This window comes from Dermacentor silvarum, chromosome 9 (assembly GCF_013339745.2).
Source record: "Dermacentor silvarum isolate Dsil-2018 chromosome 9, BIME_Dsil_1.4, whole genome shotgun sequence".
Classification (NCBI taxonomy): domain Eukaryota; kingdom Metazoa; phylum Arthropoda; class Arachnida; order Ixodida; family Ixodidae; genus Dermacentor; species Dermacentor silvarum.
In genome coordinates this window covers 128,810,815-128,835,566 of record NC_051162.1, presented here as the reverse complement: position 1 = coordinate 128,835,566, position 24,752 = coordinate 128,810,815, and the positions used below count along the sequence as shown (strand labels likewise).

Sequence of the window (24,752 nt, the reverse complement as noted above, 5' to 3'; positions counted from 1 at the left end):
GAGCGGATACAAGAGAAAACTATAAAATCACACAAGCATGGCTACTACGTTGTCTTGATAAAGTGTCTAAGGTGAACGGCCTTGTGTTTTTCCTAATGTTATAATATTATAAGTCTTATAAGTCTTAATGTTATACTGTATCAGTCTATTCTGATTTCTTTTATGCTGCTCATTTGCCTTTCCTTCGAGTGGCCGGAAGAATGAATATTGTATGACTAGTTATGCCATCTCCAACATCCACCAAAATAGTCACTCTCATCATAGAAGCAGGCTTGGTAAGCCAGAAAAGCGCAAAAGCTAAATTAAGATGGGTAATTACACCGCCCTCAAGATCGCACACCTGCTCGCCATTACGTCATTATTTTGACAGCTTCTACTCGAGCCTAGTTACCCCTTTATTAGATAAAGAGGATTGAAGTGCATTCTAACGGAGCCAGTGACTCAACTTGATAAGTTTTGATAACCTTTCCTAAACCGAAATGGTGCAAATGCGTGAAAACAGCTTGAAAAAAAATTGGTGGACGCTTAAGCTTCACCTTTAAGCGTGAAACGCGATAGCATTCAAAGATACCCGACTGCTTCTCACGCTTTGCCGCTACTGCAGCTTATGTAACCGCAATGTTTACCGGGAAACGCTGGCGGCGAACGCTATGCACGAAGGCGAGCTTTCTGGTTGAAACGCGGCCTCTTGCGTGGGGCAACTTCTGTTATTGTTTCGCACTTTTAATATTTCAGTCTGAGAATATTTAACATAAAAGGCATGCAGCCGTCGCTGTTTTGTTTCATGACATTGTTTTTTTTTTTTTTTTTTTTGTGGTCTGTCACTCTCCAAATTCCGAGGAATAACGTGTTAAGAATGTAAGACAAAGTGTGAGCAACTTTAGTGACAGAATGGTGTGGCAATATCACCCATATATACCGCATGCCATATGGCAAGGCGTGGCATATACATATAGCTAAATATATACGGAACTTTTCGCTCACGGAAACTCCGCCGACGTCGACGCCGACACCGATACCGGATTTCCTGCGACGCGAGGCACTTGACGCTTTCGCGTTAATATGTGTTGCGTCACATTGACGTACCAGCGCGGACATTTTCGGTGCGAAGTTCGAAAAGGAGAAGCTTGGCCTTTCTTTGACCCTGTATAATGAACCTTTCTCCGGCAAATAAATTACCCAATTGTATGGCAAGAATAATGCCAGTCTAAACTGAGCTGCTGTTGCTGTTTAGCGTCCCTTCAAATCGTGACATGTTGTTCTGTAAAGCGTGCATCACCTCATATTCATCAATTATGTGGCAAAGCTAGCTTTCTGTAAAGTCTGCGCCGCCTTGCATCAACGCAGTGTGTGTGGCAAAGCTAACTTGCCTGTAAAGCGTGCACCGCCTCACACAAGCACACTATGTGGCAAAGTTAGTTTGCAAAGCTAGCGTTTATGTTTGCAGCGTTAACTTCATACCCGCATACACTAGCTTACCGAATTTTCCCGGAATAACATTACGCTGGCATCGATCGAGTCCAGTTCCTGGTGCAGTAAGGTCGCCATACAAGCGCCGTAGCTTCTGCCCACGTCGTCGCCACAAATGCAACTTTTGCCGTCCCGGTTGCACAATCTCGCATGGCAACCTCGTGTTGGCGGGCCATGCATGGGGTTGCGAGACTCCCCAAAGCACCATGTAGGTATGTAAGTGCGGTGGAATTCTGAATCGGAACTAAACCTTTTGCTTGTTATTTCGTAATAGTACAAGATGAAAGTTTAAATCTCCTCATAGTCCCATTAAACAAGCGGATACTGGTGACATATACGTCCTCCCTGTACAAACACGCCGGTCTTCCTTGAGGACAAATTTCATAGAAATCGAACCCCCACCCGTCAGCACTCAACTCCTTCCCTTTGATCTCAACCCACTGGTATTCACCCGAGCACTGCTCGCCTTCCACTACTCACCTTCGCGGCAAATAAACTATAAGATCAAAGTTTGCGAAACGTAAAATTGCATTAACGGGTGAAAACGTATTAAATATATATTTAAAAACTTTTTTAACTGAAGAAGTCATCTCGACGAAGATTTTCTCCCAACTGATTCAAACATGCTGCTTTTTACTTCAAACTTGAGTCCACTAAACTTAGGCGCAAGCCGTGTCTTTTTCACTACAACCACTCAGTCGCAAGCCGTGGCGCAAGCCGTGTCTTTTTCCTACAACCACTCAGTCGACTTCAAAGAAAGAAAAAAAAAAGTTAACATACCAAGAAGATAAAGCAGAGAGCGCCATTCCAAGGATGCCACCACAGAATATACTCGACCGACCAAATACTCAAGTTATTTGTCGCAACGCCCAGACGGCGGGAGTCCAGGATCAAAGGAAGAATCACGCAGGAAGGTGAGGCTTCACCGCGGGAAACGCGCACAAACACGTAGCCGCGCAAATAAAATAGAGATCCCGTTGTCACTGCAAAGAAGCCGGAGCTGCTCGGTTCGCTCTGGCTTTCCGCGCGTCGCGACACTGGTTCTGTGCGTATGTCTGCGTCACTGCTTCTGTCTGCGCATGCGCACAGAGCCCTGTAGCAGCTTTTGGAGGAATGCGTTAGCCTCTGGCCGCGCGCAGACCGTAAAGGCTTCTTTGAGGAAGGTAAAGACCTCTCACCAAGCTTCTTTATTATTTGTTCTACCCATCGCCTCTAGTTCGCCATGTTCCTTTTGCACTGATGAGATTTGCTGCTCCCTCTTACCTACCCCCCCCCCCCCCCCCCGCCCCCTTATAGCATCTCCGTGCTCTGTGTCTGCTTGGTTGGATGCTTCCATTCTACTGCTTACTTTCCGTGTTGACTTTAACCTCTCCTCGTACCTTGCCCAGTTTTTCTGCTTGTTTCTCCCGGCCCTTCTGAGCTTCTCTTCCGTGACAGGGTGCTTTCAGAGGCCTGATTCCTAATAAAGCTCTCCTTTGGCGACTAGCTTCCTGGACTTCTAAGGCTCAATTCACAGCGGACGTACTCTGGAATACAGATTTACGGCTTGTTGTTTCTCCGTCGGTGAAGTTCTTGCTGATACTGTTGTCGTTGATGTAAAACATAGTGTGGAGCAATACAAGCGCGTAGCGGCGGCTCCTTCTCTCAAATTATACCACAGGGTGTAAGTGACAAACATCGCCTTCTGCGTATCAGGTACTCCTACTCCACGTTATTTTCTATTTCTCTCCTTTTTTCAGTGCACAGTAAAAAATAAATTTTAAATAAATTCTTAAAGGTGCCAGGAATAGTCTCCACAGTACACAGGCGGCTCCAACTACGCGCGCCATCCCCAAAGCTACTGACTGTTGTCAGAAAAAAAGTCAAAAGGCATTTTTTCCGCAAATTTTCGACGGTACGTATTGAGGCTAAGTGGGTCAAGGGCATCATAATATTGACTGTCATCTGCCTCAACGAAAAAATATATGTATTTTTGCACCCTTCCTAACAATGGAGGACAATATTACCTTACGCTAGGTTAGTATATTACATTTCTGTACTAACAAGTAGAGCAGCTTTCGTCAAACCCTGGTTTCTCGCTCGTGTATTTCTTCGTTCTAGTTGCATTTGCATATAAATTTCCTTCTCACAGCTGTGCTTCATCGTCAACTATAGCGTCGAAAGTGCTAAGTCCTTTATTACATGAGTATTTCTCGTCCTTTTTCGAAGTACACTTGTTCAAATGTCGATATTCTATTTCAATAAAAAAAAGCAGTGCATAAGAAATATTTTGCGCATGCGCAACGGCCACCTCACAAATAACTCAGTCAGTACTAAAACCTGCGATCAGCGTTCGCCCTTTGTCGGTGCCTGAAAGTTACGCCGCATTCGAGTTACACGACCACGCATTTCAGGATGCATGCGCGAAGTGAATCAAGTTTCACGGTTCTCCAAAGAATACACTGAACAAAAAATTGGCCACCTAAAGCCATGTTTTTGAGAATAGCTAGAGCTCGCCATTCTTGGTTACAAAAGAATTTCCACGTAACAGAAAAAAAACTTAACAGAGAAGTGAGACGTTTCGATGCCAAAGAGCGAAAAGAAAATGTATTCACACCTCACGCTCAACTCAGTTCTCTTTCCGGCTACGTGACACGCTTGTCCCTAGGAGAAAGCCACTACCCCCCTTGAATGCGTCTCTTCTTTTGGGTTTTTCAAGTTTCTTTGCAACACCATTTCGCCAGCCACCCTCGGTACGAGCCGACGCGAAGGATTCAAAAGACGGAATTGCATCGAAGGCCTTTGAAGAGCGACGCGCGTTCGCCGACTTCATAACACAGCCTGTGATCGCAAGAAAAGAAAAAGGATAACTGAGAAAGAGAGAAGCATTTCCTTCTTTACTTTCACTCGTAAGGATCTACAATGTACTGCCGAGGTTTTCGCCCCCGCCCTTCTCTTATACGCACGTGTATGCCTCCACAGTCAGCAGAAAAGTTCGCTGGGAGCAGCATATGAGCTTTCTCGTGGGATCGATTTACCGTGCCAGCGCGCGCGAGGTACCCCTTGAGAGCAAGAAATGCAATAAAACAATGCAGTGCTGGTAAAGCTAGAGAGATGACGTAGGGCCTATCAGGAAACCGAATCTCACTGTACCGTATTCTTCTGAGGCATGGAGGCAGCGCAGCCACATGATCACTTATCAAGTCAGTTCGTATTACCGACTTGTCTGTTGCAAAGTTGAAAACACATTTTTTTATTTGTTTAAGTACCGTGGTCACATGCTTGAACCAACATTTTTATGTATACGTGTACAAAGTACGTTTTCTCATGTTTGATACGGTAAAAACTTTTTTTTTTCTTTTCATAAACGCACAGATGGAAGACGCAACATCGTGTGGTGCATAGCGATATTGACGCTACATGTTGGATTTTCGTGTCAACTCGGGGTGTCGGAAACGCACTTCATTGGCGCCTTTTGTACTCTCTGATGACGCGACCAAATCAGCGTCAATTTTCTCGAAACCTGGCCGCAAGAATATGGTTAAAGCACTTCCATGCATGACTGTATCGTGTATTGTTGCGCTACAAAGGTGACACACTCACCGACATGGAACATGAAACGAACATGGATCTGGCACCAGTTGAAGCACTTCTGAGCTTCATACAGTTCTACATGCCTCTGACAGCATATCTAGGGTAAATATTTACGTAATCTCCTTGCGGTTATTTTTGAGAATGACTCAATATGATGCACAAGGCGTCTCATAAGAATATAGATCACGGATGATTGCGGCAGCTGAAGAATTTTCTTGCTGAACATGATCGCGCAGAAGAAAACGGTAGAGAAAATACACATTAGGCGTACAGAAATGCGTGTCCACGCCATCGCCGATGGCGTGCACACACAATTCTCGTTCGCCTAGTATGTCTTTAAAAATAACGCCCATCAAATGCGTCGCGTTTTGATTAGCATTATTCTTGCGTTTTATCCGTCGAACGGATCAATGTGCACCAAGATGTGTATGTTTGGACTAGTAGCGGGTGTTCACGTTGGCGTGTCTGTTTAATCAGACGACAATAAGCAGACGACGCTACTGAACGAGCCCACCAGGTGTATAAACCGTCTCGCCAACTCCGCGCACTGCAGTGATGATTGGGGCTCATGTCAACCAATCAGAAACAAGAGTCGGCTGCGTGTTTCAGAAAGCCGAATAGGGATCGGCCCACTTTGCGCTACTAGTCCTTCTATGAAACTTCCATTCAGCCAGCGTCGGGCGATCAGCGGCGGTCAATGGAGGATCCCTTCTTCTGGTTGTGTTTCTGGTTGGCTGACATGACCTAAAGCTTTGGTCGAACTGCACGTAATTGTTTATACGCAGTATAGTCAGTTCCTCACCGCACAGCGATGGCTATTTGCCGGCTGGCGTGAATGCTCTGGTCTCGCGCGGTTTCGTATTGAAAGCGTTGGCCTTTGAACATTGACACCTTCTTGGTGATGCTGCTAGCACGTGCGCTAATTGACTGTGGTGCTGCTACATAAAGCGCGTCTAAACGAATATTTTGTTGTCTGAAGGCACTAAAGTGTTTGTAGGAGCAGGCACGTGCCATTCATATACCAACAGCTCAAGATGGTCGTACTTTCAGAGCTTTAGAGAAAATTCCGTGTAGGTCATTGTTTTGAAGGTCAATGAACATGGCGCCACACGTAAGTCATTGGAAACGGAAAAACGAGGAAAACAGTCAAGAACAACAGGACATGCATAGATTCCAGTTAAGCACACATCGCCTCTAACCTTCAACCAGGCTTCACCAGTGACTTGCTTGGTATCGAATCGCTTCTGGTTTACCGCGTTGCTAGTCACAAGATGATACGGGAAAAAAAGAAAGAAGGAACGAGAACGATACGTTGTGGTTTCCTCGTCCTTTTTCTTGCTCCCTCTTGAGAAAAACAGCGCGGTTAGCCAAACCGACAACCTTAACCAAACACGTGGTGCCGCAAGAAAGTGACTGGGAGCTGGTATGCGAGTAGTGACACGCGTAAGTCTGCGTTGAAGCTGAATGTGACAAAACTCTTTTTTTCTCTCCATTTTCCTACGTTACACTATTCTTCTGGGCTAAAAAAAAGTAAGCCAAGCATTTCGGAATACATAAAGCCACCATCCAAGCATTCGCGCGAGCTGACAGTACTGTTGCATCTACACAGGGGCGATCTGTGGATGGTTCTCGCCGCTAAACTAGATTTATTCGCGCAGAAATTTCGCATGGAGTTGGCATTTCTCCGCGTACTTCGTTCAGCGTCGTGTTTGGATGCAGTACTTGCCTGCTTCGTCCAGGATGAAGCAGTGGTACGCCTCGCAGGCGTCTAAGGTCAAACTAGAAAAAAATGCTTTCTCGTGCACGGAACAGTTCCGCCGTATGTCTTAGTTAAGGCCACAGACGGCACGCGCCATGTTTCATCGTTTCAGTACATTCGGTGTTGCGAACGGCTTCGCGAAATGGCCGTGGTTGCAATTTCGAGTTTCGTGCCAGAAAAGTAGGGAAGTGCGAAAGAAAAAAGTTGCAGTGCGCCTAAATGCATAGATCATAATGCTGAGAGGCAAAACATATGTGGGTTCTCCAAATGCAAGGGTTCGTAGTTTTTTTTTTTTTTAAAGAAAAGAAGGTTTCGTTGTGGTCTGGGAGCCAAACCCAGTCTGAGCTGGGCAGTCGCTCGACCGAGCAAGCCAAGAATCCAGCACGTGACAGAATGAGTGTGCATTGTCAAATGATAGCATCGAAGGTTGTACCAATCAGAAACTGAATGAGTCCTGCAGAAATCTGCAAGGTTAATATAGGTTTTGGGAAGAAAAAAAATTGCCGTCCAAATGACGGCAGTGTATTGCTGAGCTCTGTTGCATGTAAACTTTCCTTTCATAAATCCACTTCCGGTTCATAATTTGTCGCAGAGAGAATTTTAAGCAATAGCAGATAATCCAATATAGAATTCAATTTTTTAGCGGCACACACGCTATATGACATGGCTTAAGAAACATACGTGCAATTTCATGTTTTTGGTGACAATTGCACGTGAATTTTTGCAATGCAATAGCACTTCTAAATGAAGATCGGCAAATCTGTGCTGCGAATACGTGCTAATTGTAGTAAGTTTTATGAAAAGGAATGTTGCCCTCCCCCTTACCGTAGCATGAAGCTGCAAAAGAATCGGTATCGCAGAAAGAAAGTGTTGCAGTTGAAGGGAAAAAATCACGCTGCTCCCGGGAAGCGAACCGGGGACCAACGCATTTCTGGAGCAGTTACTCTCTCTACCATCTCAGCTAGCCATATGGTAGCTAGCTCGCAAATCAGTTTTGTGGAACTTCGTGGGTTCCGTACTGCCATGCAAATTCTTATCGCAGCCCCACGTTTCCCTGACACGTCACTGGCATGTCCCTGACACGTGACCACATAAAGCCAACAGACGATGAAGCCAACAAAAGCACAGGAGAAATATCGGTGATCTTAATTAAAATACCTAAATAACAAGAGAAAGGCAAATCAAAGTGGATAAAAAAAAAAAACTTACCGCCGGTGGCAGCCGGCGGTAAGCCGGCGGAAGCCACATTTTTTCGCATTACGCGTGTGATGCTCTACTAATTTTGCTACGGCTAACGGCTATTCTTCGTCCACTATTCTTGGGTATTTGTACATGTGTACACGAGACCTGACCAGTTGGAGTGTTAGCCAGCGCCACCACCACTCACGACTATGGTGGAATGACATCCTTTTTGCCGCAGTCAGCACGTAGCGAACTGTGGAGCCGCAAGATAATGCCCAATAGACCCTTATATGCTGCCTCAAGGCGTCAGCGCTTTCTGAGTCGAGACCTTCGCTGTGCAATGAACGATAATAAGGGTGCCGAGTCTCAATCACGGTACGTATGTGTACTTTAATATATCGCAGACGTCATGTGCGGACATTTACCAACATTTTCCAAAACGTCAAAACGTGTTCCTAAAGCTCTTTTTTTATTTTATTTTTAGACCACGCGACGCTCAAGCCGGATCACGCCGCAGACCTTTATTCAGACGACGTGCAGACGATGCTCAGTAGAAAACAACCACCACAAAACGCCGGCCATCGCATTTTGCCAGCGGTTCCTACAGGGTTCCAAGCCGCGTCCTCGACACCGAACGTCAGACCTGTCGCTCTATATTGAAGAAAAAATAGATACGTAATGAAAGATGGCGGGACACCGTGACATCTGAAGTGCATGCAGACTTAGCAGAAAACTTCGTTGAGCTCTCAGAAATAGCGCAAAAAAGAACGCGCAGCTATGCACAAAAGAGCGTTCTCGGCAATCGGATGCTAGAGCAAGCGCTTTTCCGTTCGCCTTTTTTTAACAATTTCCTCCTCTAAAAATTACATTTCCTACGGAACGTCTGTGCCGAGCGATGCACCATGTTTTTGTGATGATAAGCCGCTGACTATTCAATTAGGCTGGACAGATATTGGACCTCGGCGAGCAATTGCTGTGTTATTTTGTTCTCAGAAATAGCACACACAGCGAGAATACTAAAAAAAAATGTTTTTTTCGACAGCTCTCTCATTTTTTCGACATATATATTTTGCATTTGCGCTTTCATTTTTTCTCTTTTCTTTTCTTTTTGTGTATGCTTTCTTTTTCATAACTGCGCTGTTATCCTGTGTCTTCGCGTTCAGCAGCGCAACCGCGTAGCCACTACACCACCAGGGCCGGTCACGCATGTTGCGCAATGCAATCGGGTAAAAATGTAAACAACAAAACAAAACAACAAAAAAGAAAGAAAGAAAACACCGATCGTGCGTTTAAATTTAGGCACCACGCGTGAAAGAATCCCAGGTGGTCAAAATTATTCCAGGGTGCCCTGCTACAGCATGCCTCATAATAAAATCGCGATTGTGGCACGTTAAAGAAATAGAAGAAAAAAAGACACTCAACGAGCAAACGAGTACACGCGAAGCAAAAAACAAAAACATTGTAAATAAATATATGCTGATAACGCGGACGAGAAAATGCGACTGAACCAACTTACACAAAGCGTAAGTGAAAGTTGGGCGTCTGAACGGTTTAGAAATTTTGAGGGCGGTTTCTTCTTCTTTCTGGGGTTTCACGTGCCAAAACCAGTTCTGATCATGAGGCGTGTAATTATGAGGCTACACCATTATGTAGTGGAGGGCTCCGGATTAATTTTGACCACCTGGGGTTCTTTAACGTGCACTGCAACGCAAGCACATGGGCGTGTTCGCATTTCGCCTCCATCGAAATGCGGCCGCCGCGGCCGGGATTCGATCCTGCGACCTCGTGCTCAGCAGCGCAACGCCTTTGCTGACTGAGGCACCACAGCAGGTCTTTGTGGCGGTGTTTAAGATCTTACGGCTACGTGAACGAGTTTTTTTCCTTGTAGAAAATTACACAGGTAACCTTGAGTCTTATCTTCTGAGCTCGTTTTCCGGCGTTTACCAGCTGTTGTCAGTTATTTTGAACATTTTTAAGTCACCCGCACATGCAGGCACACGCAGGCATGGCGCTTAATATCCCAGCAAAGCATTTGTGTTTCAGTAAGTTTTCAGAATAATACATGCGCGAACCGTACAAAACGTGAGATCGCGCCTCTTTCAAGATAGTAACCAAAGTGGGTAAAAGTTTGACATCCAAACATCTCTTCTGCACCAAAGTGGCGATCAATAACATCGCTGTGTTGTGCCGCCTTTGTCTCGTGTATCTGTCAGATACCTCTGGTATCGCATCAGTTCAATAACAAGCCGCCTGAATTCCATCTGCATTTCTATCGCCGTCTTTAAGATCAAAATTACTATTTAAAGTAATCGAGCAACACACAAGAATTGCAAGACCTTCTCAGGTGTGTTTACGTATCGTCCGCTGAACGCTGCGGTTTTCACGCTAATATTCACTAGTGATGCTTAGTCAAGGCTGCGTCAGTCAGCTTATCGGGTTTACAGCGCAAGTGAAAATCTAAAATGAGAACGCGAAACAACCTTCGTGTCGACAAATACCATTTAGTTGCGCGACTGGCTTTTGCTGCGGTAATACGCCTGTCATTGCAATTCCACCTCTACCTCTCAGCCAAAATAGGTGATCAGCCCTCGCGGTTAGCGCAAGTATACGCACATGTATACGCACAGGTTTCTCTGCTACTTCGAATTTGTCCTAAAAGTTTGTGCTTCCAGCTTAGCAGGCAAAGAAACAGTACACATTGGCGGCCGAAGCAACACTGAATGCGCCTGAGTATGTATGTCGCTCCTACGCACAAAATTTTTAAAAGGTTGCCGTAAGAAAAAGAGAGAAATAAAAAAGAAATAACCTTCACTAACAACCAGTCTTCGTTGCATGTCAAATACAATATGTAGAAGTGTCCTGCGCAGGTCGCTTATCCTTTATATTGTAATTTATATGGAATAATGGCTGGTTATTAGTCTGCGCCTTATATAGTTTGTCCCACACTTTGCGCTGTTCGATCCCCTTCTATGCTTGGCTTGGCCAACAGCAAGTAGTCCGGAAAGCCCTATTGCTCAATGCGTGCCTGTAGGTGACGTACAGACTAACCTAATAACTATACAATAGCGTTACAATAACATCCGTCCCAGCGACTGCGCAAGGCTGCGCGAAGAAAGAAGCGGCGAAACAAACACCACCCGCCGAGCCACGAGTTCAAACTGTGTTTCAACACAGTGCTCGAGTTTCCGAAGTCAAACAATAACCAAGATCCCAGCGAATCGCATTACGCTACCTAAATGCGAATCACCGTTTTTGGGAGCAACGAACCAAAGGAACCAAAAACAAACAAAAAAAGATTTCCATATCTCGTGGGTATGTATGTACTCTACGCGCCAGCACGCGTGAAACGAGCTTTTCTGGAGATGGCGTAAAAAAAAGAAAAAAGAAAGAAATAGAGCGCCTTCTAACGGTCGGCTCCAGTTACGCAGCAAATTATGTTCGTGCAGCTCCACGATTTTCCACCAGGCGCGCCGCCAAACTAGATTCGCTTCGCTCCGCTCGCAGCCGCAAGTACACCGTTCTTGCCGCCACGAATTCTCCGCTGGCGCCACCTCGCGGAGATCGGGTTTCGAAACTATAGCCTCCGGTGTTTTCGCTTGCCGGGTCTTTCCTTATTTGTCTCTTTCTTTTTTCCTTCTTTCTTTCCATTCTTTCTTTCCATTCTTTCTTTCTTTCTTTCTTTACACCCGCCTGGGTGCTTAGTGGTGATGGCGTTCACTGCTACGCACGGGGGAAGCGAGTTCATTTCCCTACCATGGCGGCCGCATTCCGATTAGGGTGGAACGAAAAAGAAAAAAAAAACTAACAAAGAAACGCTTGCGTGCTTAGAATTGGGCGAATGCTAAAGAATCCCAGGTGGTCGAAATCAATCGGGTGTCCTGCATTGCGGCGTCCCTCATAGTGTTGTTGCTTTGGAACGACAAACCCCGTGAATCAATCACTCGATATTTTTTTTTCTTTGGCCCTATCACAATCTAACTTTATTTCTTTGATGTACCTATTTCTGCGCAACTATATGAAGTTTGACAAGTAGGTCAGAGTTCAACGTTGTAATAAACAAGCAGTGCCTATGTTCGTCCGCTTAACTTCGTATCGCCCCTTTGCGCTGGTATAAACATGTACGATCAATTTGTTGATATGACGTAAAGTAGCGCAATAAATTGGTGAAAAGGGCTAAATAATAGAGCACTGCACTGTCACCTGAATCATCATTAGAAAAGCTGGTATATATACACACACACGCACGAACCACGTAACGAAGGGGCGCAGAGAGTTTCTCAGCAGTAGAATGATTTCCGAAAATCAAATTAACTTTCATATAAGGATCCGTTCGTCCTTCATGCCTACACAACAAGCCCAGCAAACAATCTTGCTCGATCACTTTATTATACCTTTTCCTTATTTATCCTCCCTTTTGGCTAATCTAGGGTGTTTATCGGCACAGCCCCAGCGCTCACTGGAATATGTGCCGCGAGATTCTGGATACTGTATGAACGTTGTATATGTGCCGTGTCGTGTGAAATTTGCTTTTTTTTTCGTGCCGTGTTTTAATTGTATAGTGAATGTGCGTTCTTCCTTCGTCACTTAAGTCGCGTCCAGATTTCGGTGTGATAATTCTTTTTCTTTTTCCTCGCCTGTCCTATGTATCCCGTTTCTCTCAGAATTAAAGTGCCAAATTTCTCGAAGCGAAATTCAAATCTGTTCACCTTAACAATCTGTGGGAGCATGCAGGTGCGAAAATTATTCCAGAGCCCTCGGCTACGGTGTCTTTCATTGCACCACGGGCTGCTCTTCCACGTCGAACGCCATCAATTAATTTCCTTATTTCTTAGCGCCTAATTGCTTCCGTCCTTCATTCCATCTACCATTCATTTTCGATTTCGTTCCGCCCTCTGTTATTGCTTCCCGGTTTCGATTGTTTGATTTCTTTATCTTTCAATTATTTCTTTCGAGTATGTAACTTCCCTCGCGCTTCTTGCACCGCTTCTCTCTTTTCTTCTTCCTTCTTTCTATCCTATTTCGTTCTTCAGTTGTTTCGTGCTTCTCCTTTATTTGCTTTCTTTCTCACTCCATTCCTTCTTGCTTCCTTAGTAATTACGTCCTTGATTTCTTTACCCTTGGTTCCTTCTGTGTTCCAACGATTCTCTCTTCGTTGCTTCTTATCAGTTTCAATTGTTACCTTGCTTTCATTCTCGCTTGATTTTCCTGTTTCTTTCCAGCTCGTATCATTTCCTTCCTTGCTCCGTCCTCATCTTTTTCCTTCCCTTGTACTTCGCCTTCATCATTCCTGTTTCTCTCTTCCCTTTAGTTTTTCATTCTTTCCTTTTCGCTCTCCGTTACTCCAACTTCATTCCCACTTGCCGTTTTCTTTCTTTTCTTATTTCTTTTCCCACTCCTTTCTTTGCCGAATGTCTCGGGAAAAGACTTCGCCGCTTTCGCACGCGCTACCGATACGCCGGCGGCTGCGCATTCTGTCTTCATTTCGCCAGCACAACACGTTCGACGCCATGGTACTGTACGTACTATAGACGCAGTGCCACGTTCGCCGTTCCAAGTAACGATCGAGGGAAGAAAACAAGGGAGTGGTGCCGCAAGGCGCCTCGTTTTACGTAAACAAATTGAGTTGTTACCCATCCCTGGAGCCCCAGCTGGAATTGCGTCTGTGTTTCTTACTTTTCCTTTCTTTTTATTACTTTACTTTTTTTTTGTAGCTATACGCAGCCTCGAGGAAACGGATAAGTACGCTCTGCTACGCGTTCGTCGGTGAACAGTTAGCGATTCCGGTTGAAACTGGATCGAACACGTTCGAACGCCTCGGTTGTCCATGTCATTCCTCTCGTTCACTCGCTCAATCGCTAGATCAACTGCTGAAGCAGAGTAAAGGATTCTTTTACAACGATATTCATTCGTCATTCAATGAACTCTTATCGCAAAGCATAGTTGCAAGGTTAGCTCTAAGGTTCAGAGAAAGTAAATCGTTTCGAGACCAGAAGCAGGCGGCTGACATTATCGCTGTGGCAAAGAGAAGTAGAATAGAAATAGGACACGACAGTGTAATTCGTAGAGCAAATAACTGGTGATCTATTAGAGTAGCATAATGGAGTGCCGAGGAAAGGGAAACGCATTCGAAGAGAGCAGAGAGTAAGGTCACCTGATAACCCGGCACCGTTATCTTTCCGGGATCCGAGGGTTTGATTCCTGTGCCAGGATAAAAATTGACAGTTTTGCTCGAAGGGCAAGGTAGAGATCATAAACATCTTTATTATATGAACGTAGCTTTGGAGAGGCGTCTGCATTCCAGAATGCCTTGAGCTCGGGCCACGTCTTGGGCCCTCGCGAGCGGCCGTCGCTGATCCTCGAGGTCAGAGCTGGCCAAGGCTCTCTCCCAAAGCTCGTTGGTGTATTATGAAGGCTTGGAGGTTTTAGTGGTGCCTGTCTAAAACCACCTACTATATGCCTAAGGGACCCGGGTTCTCCGCAGAAGCGGCATTGCGGAGAGAATTGTGTAGGGGCTATGAAGTGATTTCTGGTTGGATGGGCGAATGTTCTGTCTCAAAATTTCAAAATTCTCAAAATTTCTGAGGAATATTTCAATCAGCAACATAAGCCTGTTTGAGACAGGTTCCAAGTTTTATATTGAAAGCTTTATATATGCACGTGTTGTACCATGAAAACAGATAACGAAAGGCTAAGAGAGAAGTTCAGCACAGATCAAATAACCAATTATAGCGGTCACGTTTTTCAGTAGTATTTATTCAGTGCTGCACTTCTTGGTTATTCATTTGTTCGTTGTTCTCATGGTAAAACACCAGTATATTCCTCGCTTGTATAAGATAAGGTTAGCAGTTGATCGTCGGCGCTCGTTCACGTGTGCTTTTCGGTTCGTGCCCTTGTCCCAAATCTCGCCGTTACATTTTGGATCTTTCAGACACCGAGTTCAGTTAGGCGAAGTTTCACTTATGTGATATCCCTTTGTAGAGCTCGCCCAAAGTTCGCTCCAGTGACATTTAACTGGGCTTTATTTGAAGAAAGCGAGAAGTTGGAAAGTTCACTCGAATGTGTTGAAGCAGGGAACAGTCACGCTAACAGGTTCTGACGTGTTCTTTGTCCTGCTAGAAAAAAAAAAAAAAGAAGAAGAAAAAAGACACTTCCGCATCGCACTTCCGACGTTCTATCGGGAGGATGGGGTATAACGGCTGCTTGCGTCGGCGCTGTTTGTTCGCGAAGCCATAACTTGGTTACTGGGCGTCAGGAACGGCGTTCTTCCCGTCCCTAAGGTACATACTGACTGCACTACGGTTTTATACCTCTGTATGTGTGTATGTCTCTGGCGCCGGCGTTTTTGGCACAGTGTGGACAGGCCTCATCCACTTATCCTGTCTTAACGCCACTTGCGGTGCCTTCCTGTCAGCTATTTTTGCTTCCGTCGTTACACTCTTGACGGGAGAAAGGCGCGGAAGCGAGCAACTTCTTTTTGTGTGTGCCTTTGACTTCCTTTTTTCACTGCAAGTTTGCAAGCTTGCCTCTACTCGTATATCGGGACGATCGCTCGCTCTGCTGCTCTCATTTATTTATTTATTTTTTCTTGAAATGGCGAGAATTTCTTAGTTTCCCGTTTCACCATACTGTGTTGCTGCTTAAAGAATCTTGTGATCTTTGATTCAGTAGACGTCATGGAAGAAAGAAAGAAAGAAAGAAAGAAAGAAAGAAAGAAAGAAAGAAAGAAAGAAAGAAAGAAAGAAAGAAAGAAAGAAAGAAAGAAAGAAAGAAAGAAAGAAAGAAAGAAAGAAACCTACACTGAAACCCACACTAAATCTCTTTAATAGCTCATTTGGGCTGCGTCATGCACTTGAACCTTAGAGCAGCGTCGTTAGTGTTTCGCGCCAACGAAGACGCTCTTACTATATTCGTATGGTTCAGTGGCTCAACTAGACAACCTAATTACCTGTCAGTGTGCGTGCTTTGTACTAATTGATTATTTAACACCCTGGTCATCTCGAGTACACCATCTCAGGCTTCTATAACAAGCAAATACCTCCAGCACCCATTACATATTTCTATCTTTCTCTTATATTTCGTTGTTTCGTACGGCACTCTCAGACTAAAATTTTTGTAGTCATTCTTGTGGAGCCCATTGAGTTTCTTCGTTTGAAATGAACAATATTATAAGTTCTACGACCTATAATTTCCACATTGCACCTCCCCCCACGCCTTCCGTTAACAAATGTTCCTTCATAGCTTCAATCCTTCCCGCTAAGGGAAATCAATCACGAAGGCACCAGGCTTTTGCCGGTCTGCGGGCAGCAGAAAACTACCGCTGACGTCATGGCTTCCATTTTGTAGGCACCACGCATTGATTCTTTCAAAAAAAAAACAGAGAGAGAGAACGAAAAAGTGTACAGGAGGTCCCACTTCAGTCTCGGTGTACTTGAAGGCTTCCTGAACACGTCTGTTGTACACCACCGATAGACGGCTTGTGCGAAACATCTATTTTTCTCCTGGTGCGCAGGTGCTGGGGTCCAAGAACGAGTACCACTTCGTTCATCGCGCCGTGCCCCGGGCCCGCACCAAGCGAAGCATCCCGCACATGCGCAAACTCCGGGCCGACCCGCAGGTGAGTCCCGCTTATCTTCGTATTCAGTGAACGCGCATATGGGTTGCGGCAGGACGGTACCGGCATAAGTAGGCTGGCAGTGACGCCATTATGTGAATGCGGACGTCAACCCAGAGGATCTGTTATACCTGCCCGAGTTGTGCGCGTAATTCCGTGCAGCTGGCCTAATTTGATATGAAACACGAACTGCTGCCCGGCATCGCAATATTAAGTGAAGTCCCACTATTAAGTGCGTTTGTACGAGTATATCGAGATGCTACGGGAGATACCACGCAGTTCGTCAGTAGACAGCTTTAAAATAGCGTTTGCAACCAAACGTGAACGCATTACGTACGTATAAAAAAAAAAAAAACAGCGTTGTCCTCACTGCGCATGCTCCGAACGTTATTGGGTTTCGGCGGTTTACGTACGCTTTGACGACGTACGTTATTTGACGAGTTTAACATCTGTAAGTGACTACTGCCAGCTCTCCTGAAGGGATCGCGATGGGTTGCTACGAGGCTTAAAGTGGCATTACAAAATAATGTTAGGTTTCTGTAATTAGATTAATTACACATGTGAAATTTCGAGCAGGCCGTTCGTACCTGCAAGTGGAGTTCGGTTAGTTTGGAGAAGCACTTTTTAAAACTGGATCTACATTCAATTTTGCGGGAAAGGAATTACCTATGGGCGTAGGAAACGACGGAAAAATTTTGAATTTCGCTTTTAAGCCCAATCCTGCTAGGTTAATCTGACGTCACACATTTCGAAATAGCTGGATGTGTTTGCGCCGTTCTTGTTCAGAAAAAGTTATCAAAACTCAAGTAGGGGAATAATTTTTTTCATGGTTCCCTTAGAATTCAGTGGAAGCATTGCGTATTGATAAGCTATTAAGCAGTTTTGAGCATACGCTCGCCAAATCTTATGACGGCACGAGGAACTGAAGCGGGCTATTCAAGCATGTCTGTTGTTGTTGCGACTTTTCTGGCTCACTGAAACTTCAGTAACACTTACGTTTCTAGTCATCCAGAAGTGTAATTTATCAATCCAGCCAAATATTCATACTTATACCCATGTCACACGTGAAGATTTAATGTAATTTGTATCTTATGACATTCGATGCATTAGTTACCGTGCGCTGCTGCATGGCTGATGATAATGTAATTTTCAGGCGATGGCAAGCGGCAATGCCCGACCGAAAAAAGGTTAGTGTATGAGCAAAATGTTCCTAGAGGTATGCATTTTCAATAAAAACAATTTTTTAGCTTGGTGGAATTCATCCGGAAATATTATAACACGGTTTTTTCAATATTCAAGAGGGCGTTGCACATACTAAGTCCACAAAAGACTGGAGCCAGCTAAGAATCGAAAAATTGGTCGAAACGGCAATATGTCCGACATGGCGGAACACGAAGAAGGTAATGAAGAAGTTGGATGTTGCGTTCCAGAAAATAACGATTCTTGAGAATGAAAAGATTAATTGCTATAATGAATTGTTTATTTTTATTACGTTATCTTTTCGAGGCCACTTTTCGGCGAGAGTACTCAGTACAAAAACCCATTCGAATGAGTTCAGTGAACTCGTTAGTTTGCAGAAGTCGTCTTCCTCTAAAGAGATTAGATATCCCCGCCTAGCAGCCGACTAATGACATTAAGTGCGAATGTCATTACACACAAATGAAAAATGAAAGGGGACTACAATGTATCAGAAAATGCGCTTACTTTACATGCTGCAAATTTCTTTAACTGCCGGTGAACACAAATACAAGAAAACACCCTGAACCTTACGAAGTGCCGTAATGACGTCATAGGTGTCGTCTGTTTGGGCTCAAAAATCAACCAGTGAAGCTCGAAGTTGAACTTATTCGTTAATAAGCCGCACTTTCATGCCCAACAAACATAGCACTCCGCTAAAGTAGCCAACCACGTCAGGATGGCGCCATGTTTGCCTCGGGCATCCAATTAATGAATTCGTGAAACGCCAGCTTCGCCTGCGCGACTAATGTTTCTGCACACAAAGTTGGTTTAAACGCCCACTTTTACACGCGCCATGATTTGGCGGTATAGAGTAATACCAGTTCCGAGTCAAATTCCAAACATGGCCGCCTTTCAATATTTGTCTGCAGATGAGTTAGTTGCACGCTCGTAAACAAACGGGGGCGTTATGACGCATCGCGTATATACTGTAGAAGAGCACCTAGTTAGGTGCAGTACGTGTGTGGGCAGAAAACGGCAGATGGCAACACCGACTCTGCGCTTCTTCTTCAATGTCCGCCGCTTTGAAGCATGAGCCTTCAGCGCAGCAACCTTTTGAAAGCTTGGCGCAATGTTTTATTGTCCTTGCATGTACTAGATGCGTGCAAATAGAGTTGAGGCGAGAAACTTCAGTTAGAACAACAAACTCATCAACGCACCAGTCAGCGGACACCACACTCACTACAGCGATGGCAGTTTCTTTTTTGCGAACGTCTGTAATGTAGCATCGCCACGTGTTTGTGACGTAACTCTCCCTCGGTTTGTGTAATGCGCGGTAAAGAATCAAGAGACTGGAACGCTTCATTGATGTCCCAGTAGCCGTTCAACCTACTTATCTATGGAAACAAAGTGCCGGTGAAAACCCAGGTCCTACGTACCAGCTGCGCTGAACAGCTTGAACTTTATCAGCCTCGTTCCATTCGCTCCGCATATGGTAATTAGTTGGCCCGATTAACTGCAACACAGACGAACCTTGTTGTCGATAATAATGGCACAAGTGCATCGTACGCTCACCTGTCGGAGACAGAAAGAGTGCGTTCTTATCGCGCTCATGTGACACATGATACTAAAGATAATCGCATACTGGTTTCTACGAAGAGTTTTCTTCGTACTGCGCCTCCAATTCTGTCGTTTGGAACGCTGTTTGAGATGCAGGATAGAAATACCCGCATTGTAATGACGGCGAAGAACAAGAGACACTGCCAAAGGCGTTAATTGTTCCCCCAAGCTCTTGACTGGGCAAACGTATTCCCAGAAAGTCGGGCAACGTCCTAATCGCACCCAATATAGTCGAGAATACTTGTCGGTCGTCTAATCTAATCTCACAGCTCAAGTGGGTCCGGTATTTATTCACGCGCCACCCTACATTAATTGCACAGCAATCGTTAGTGTACACGTTGATTTGAGAATGCAAAGCATTGTTCACGTCACACCTGCAATCTGATTAAACGCGCTCGGATCACCATCGAATTACTAATATAAGGTACAATATAGTACAATACAGTACAATATGTGCTACAACGCGCATTAAATAATTAGTCAGTCTAACGTTGTGTCCTTTGTGCTTCTTGGTCTCGCCCCGCGTCTCTTAACTTGTTAAAAAATGCATAAATCCTGAAACACGCACCAAATATACAAACATTTTTTTTTCTTTCGTAGTGTTACAGGGTAAAGCAAATTAGACAGAAAAAAAATGAGGTAACCTTAAACTTTTTTGTCGCAGCGATCGATGCCGTGAGCTAAAGACCAACTCTAGCTTTCGCAAGTTCATCTAAGAAAAACATCAAAAGTAGAGTAAGTCATTAAAACGAAAGCTCCGTATGTCGCCTCGACGGTCAGTATAGTGGTCTCAAGGCGGTGTGGACAGAAGCTTCTTTTCTCATATCTCTTTCGCTGGTTTTAGTTGCCTTACGAGGGCTTCGTAGTCAATCTCATTTGCATAATGTACATCAATTTACGCGGCTCGCGAGGCCAGCGTTATCGGAGTTTCCTCACCGCAGCCGGTGCGGACACTCGCCTCAAGTTTTCCGCGTGAAAACAGACACGTTGGGTCGATAGCGGCGAGAGAAGAGCGGTTCAGGCAACAGGTCTTCTAAGCTTGCATAAGCTCCCGTGAGACGTAATCTATACGAATATTCATTTTATCTTTTCTTTTTTAACCTAGAACTTTCGAGTTGATCGAAGACGTGGTCTCGTGGTCAAACTGTAATCGATAATGGCAGCGAGGTTACCGGCTGCCTCGGTTCGAGAGCGATAGGCCGAAAAAAAAAACGTACCCTCCGGTATTTTTCAATAGTTATCTCAAACTCATGGGGAGTGTCGGTCACCTCTACAATCTAATCTCAAGATGTCGTGACATAGGTAAAAAAGAAGGTCGGAACAAATATCCAAAGAATGGCGTAGGTTGAATTTTTTTTTTTTTTTTGCCTGCTTTTGTTGCACCTTGGCACTCTTTTTTTTTTTTTTTTTTGCCCGCCTTAGTGGCTTATCACGCCTTCAGCACAAGGACGCGGGTTCGATTTTTCGCCACGGTGGCTACATATCAATGCTAGGGAAATGCGACAACTACAGCGTTCTGGGACATTCATGCATGTTAAATCATGCATTTTAACCTAATCTGACACCGTCCACAACGGCATATGTCGTTGTGTAACTTTGAAGTTAGTTAATCTTGATGCTAATGCTTGGCTAAACGATGCAGAACAGAAACACAACAGACACACAACAGAAACACAACAAAAACTCAACACAAACACAACAGAACACAAACAGAACAGAGCACACAGAACACAAATAGAACAGAACCGAACCGAACCCTGTTTGTTTCTTGAACGTTGTACCGTGACAGCGCCTTGTTGCCTGTTCACTAAAGCTTGTGTGAGCTTTAGAAACGTTCGGAGGGAATGGTTTTTCAGTATGCTAGCGAATAAAAAGCTTAGTCGAGTTTTTAGTGTCCACATTATTATTTCTTACAAAGCCTGTAGCGTTTCGAAATTCGCATGTCACGATGTCGCGTCTTTACGCCCGAACAATTTAAGATTTAAGAGCGTTCAAGGGTGCACGAAACAAAAAAAAAGAAGAAAAAAGAAACTAAAGCCGGTACACTGTAGTGTATACAAAGCTTTGCTGAACTTCAATCGCGAGATTCCTTTGAATTCGCGGAAGCCTTTTCAAAGCAACACCCCTGAAAGAGCCACTGTTCGCGCGACTGAAAATTGCTCGGTAAACTCGTGATTAAAGAGTAAGAAAAAAAATTGTCGAGTGCCACGCGGGTTCTGATGAAGGACTTGGAGCGGGCACCCAATTGAAAGGAGTAAAAGAGATGGAGGTGCAAAAGAGAGAGAGATTTTCTGCAGCAAACTTAGCCAGCGAGGCTGCAAAGCTAGGCTTCCTCCATTCATCACGTTCGCTTCCTTCCATGAACAACACTACATTTTTCTTTCTTTTCTTTTTCTCAGCCGGGTCGCTCTTGTAATGCAAATATTTGCTTGCACTATGCGCGACTGCGTTGCTGCTTTTTTTTTTTCTCACACCGTGCGTCGTTGCAAAATCTTAGTTTGCTCAGTTTTGCCATCGAGAAAAGTGGACGCCATTGAAAGCTAACAACGCGCACAGGCTATGAATATAAGAGCTGGGGAGCTCTTTCGTAGCATGCCCCCCCCCCCCCCCCCCCATTTTTTTTAACACACGGGAGGCATTACATAAGAATGGCGTGTGTCAGTGTGCGCTGCACATTTGAATGAAACGAAAGAGAAAGATAGGAAAATCGAGAGGAATAAAAGCGTGGACTACAGAATGCAATATGCATGTTTCGGTCGCTTCTTGGAAAACATGACATTTCATTGCGTTCTGCCTAGAGGATATGCATTAATGAGTCCACGTTTCGTTCACCCGTTTGCCTGGTGTGTTACAAAGGCCGTAATCTCGGCGAGCACGTCTGTCCTTTTGTTAGTGTGTGTGTGTGTGCGCGTGCGCGTGCGCGTGTGTGTGTGTGTGTGTGTGTGTGTGTGTGTGTGTGTGTGTTTGGTGCGTGCGCGTGCTCGTGTGTGTGTGTGTGTGTGTGTGTGTGTGTGTGTGTGTGTGTGTGTGTGTGTGTGTGTGTGTGTGTGTGTGTGTGTGTGTGTGTGTGTGTGTGTGTGTGTGTGTGTGTGTGTGTGTGCTGTGTGTGTGTGTGTGCGCGTGTGTGAGTGGTGCGTGCGTGCGTGCGTGCGCGTGTCGTGCTGGGAAACACTAAACGCGCCTTCAAACACTCAGTGCCGCACATTTTTTTGCGATGCTGCAAAATCTAAACATTACGAAAATAGTGACGTCAGATTCAGCATGTTAGCGCGTAATGTTCTGTTTGAGGGAAGCACGAAACCATTCCCTTTATTACTAACTTCTCAGCCCTTCTTCTTTTCTTTCTCCCCCCCCCTTTTTTTTTTTTACGCTGCAGAGCAGTGCTATAATAAGAGGAGAAACAGGCGAATAATAACCATCCGGTACTTCGGAATAACACCGACGAGGCCGAAGTATAATGCGTGATGTGATGAGCTGCACGAAGCATACGATTATTACCATCACTGATTATGAAAACCAGCAATATTTTGCCCGAGAGGCGTGCCACGTATCTACACAAGTATCACAAAAATTTCCGCTGACTATCATGGTTAACTCTGGTTTCATGCTCTTGTATTCTCTCTCTCTCTCTCTCTCTCTCTCTCTCTATGTTGTTATCTTCCATCCACTCGACGCTGGTCTGCGCTCCTCGCAATTAACCTCGAAGAGCCGAAGCACAATTCCACTTGAAGAAACTTTTTTAAAAAGCTTGTTCCACTTTATTTCTGGCCATGGAGAGAGAAGTCGTAAAAAATGCCATGAAATGTTTTCAGTAAACAAATATTTAGTGATTAATTATTATTGATTGTCTTCCTGAAGTACCCATGCTGGAAAACTCGAATGCCTCGAGCGACCAGTCGCGCGCCAATCTTGCGTGTATTCGCGGGCTTCTTTCTCGCTTGGAAAAACACTTTTATGTCGCACGTATTGAGCAACAGAAAGCTGTATCGGGAGTTTTTGTTCATGTGGCTCTACAATCTTCTCATTGACACTTTTCATCTAATTATACGAGGGACGTTCCGAAAGTAAGTTTCGTCATTTATTTTCACACGGAAACATTATTGCCAAATAGAAATACACCATGGCATCAGGAACTATGCACCATGCACTATTTTTCCACATAGTCGCCACCGACATTGAGATATTTGTCGTAGTGTGCAATCAGTTTGAAGGAACCACTCTGGTAAAACTCGGTATCCTGCGATGCAAGGAATTGTCGCACAGCCTGCTCCCCCTCAGCATTGTTTTGGAAGTGACGTCCCGGGAGTGCGGCTTGTCCTGTACTTTAGTACTGTTGTTTTCATTCGTTGATGTGGAGGGACGCCCACGTCGACCTTCATCCTCCACACTCTGCCATCCTTCATTGAACATGCAACACCAGCGACCAACCATTTGACGAGACATGACCTCTTCACCATACACGATCTGTAGTCGTTCATGAATGACGGACACACTATTCCCACGGGCCCATTCATACCAACACGCACTTTCACTGGCGACCACATTGTCAGCACACGTCTGACTCAGTGATTCAGTCACTGAGTGGCACGTCAGTGATTTGCCCTCGAATAACCTCGGGCACGCCGGTCCGCTGCTACTCTCTCTTCTTCGGTGCTCTGCGCATACGTCATTTCTCCTCCGCCGACGCTCCTTCCATCGTTGAACGAGCAACGGGCGCGGATTCTTATGGCAATTTTTTGTTTCACCTGGTGAACCATGTTCTTTAAAAAAAATGACGAAACTTACTTTCGGAACGATCCCTCGTATAATTAAGAAGTTGCTAAATAATGAAGCCTAATTATGTATTTAGGTGGAATGCAAAGAATAATCTGAGTATCTCCAAGCGATTGCAAACAACGTTACCTTGGTTCTGGCCAGCTACGTGGCATTTGCATATGTTTACATCTTTGTGCACCACCGTGTATAAAAGAAAGCTTCCAGGAAAATTCGAGTCCCGCCGTTAGACCATTTAAAACTTCACAGACAGGTTTCTAAATTAATTTCTGAGAGCGTACTGCCCGCCTCTTCCCCCGGTGTAAATGACACACGCCCTGTCACGAGGACGTCTATTTTCAGGCAGGATACACATTTCTGCTTAGTGTCAGAGCTCGGAAGATGCATGCCGCTTAGCTTACACTATCAAAGGCTTTCTGCCTCGGCACCTCGCGCGTGGCTGAGAGCTGCTATACACAGAAAAGCCATCGGCAGCGAACCCTGATAATCGCATCTTTCTCGGCGCCGAGACCCCCTTATCTCCCCCTCCACCCCCGTCCCTTCCGAGGTTGTACTGATATACTCTGCGGCAAAGTAACGATATGCAAA

At 44.9% G+C, this 24,752-nt stretch overlaps 1 protein-coding gene across 1 annotated transcript in view; it reads left to right on the top strand.

Moving 5' to 3' along the window:
- Positions 1 to 24,752, top strand: part of LOC119464287 (neuroendocrine convertase 2) — a 201,264-nt gene that overhangs the window by 83,777 nt on the left and 92,735 nt on the right. Inside the window, exon 2 of the mRNA XM_037725193.2 lies at positions 16,494 to 16,598. Within this exon, the coding sequence (XP_037581121.1) occupies positions 16,494 to 16,598 (105 nt within the window). The remainder of the gene's footprint in view (positions 1 to 16,493; positions 16,599 to 24,752) is intronic.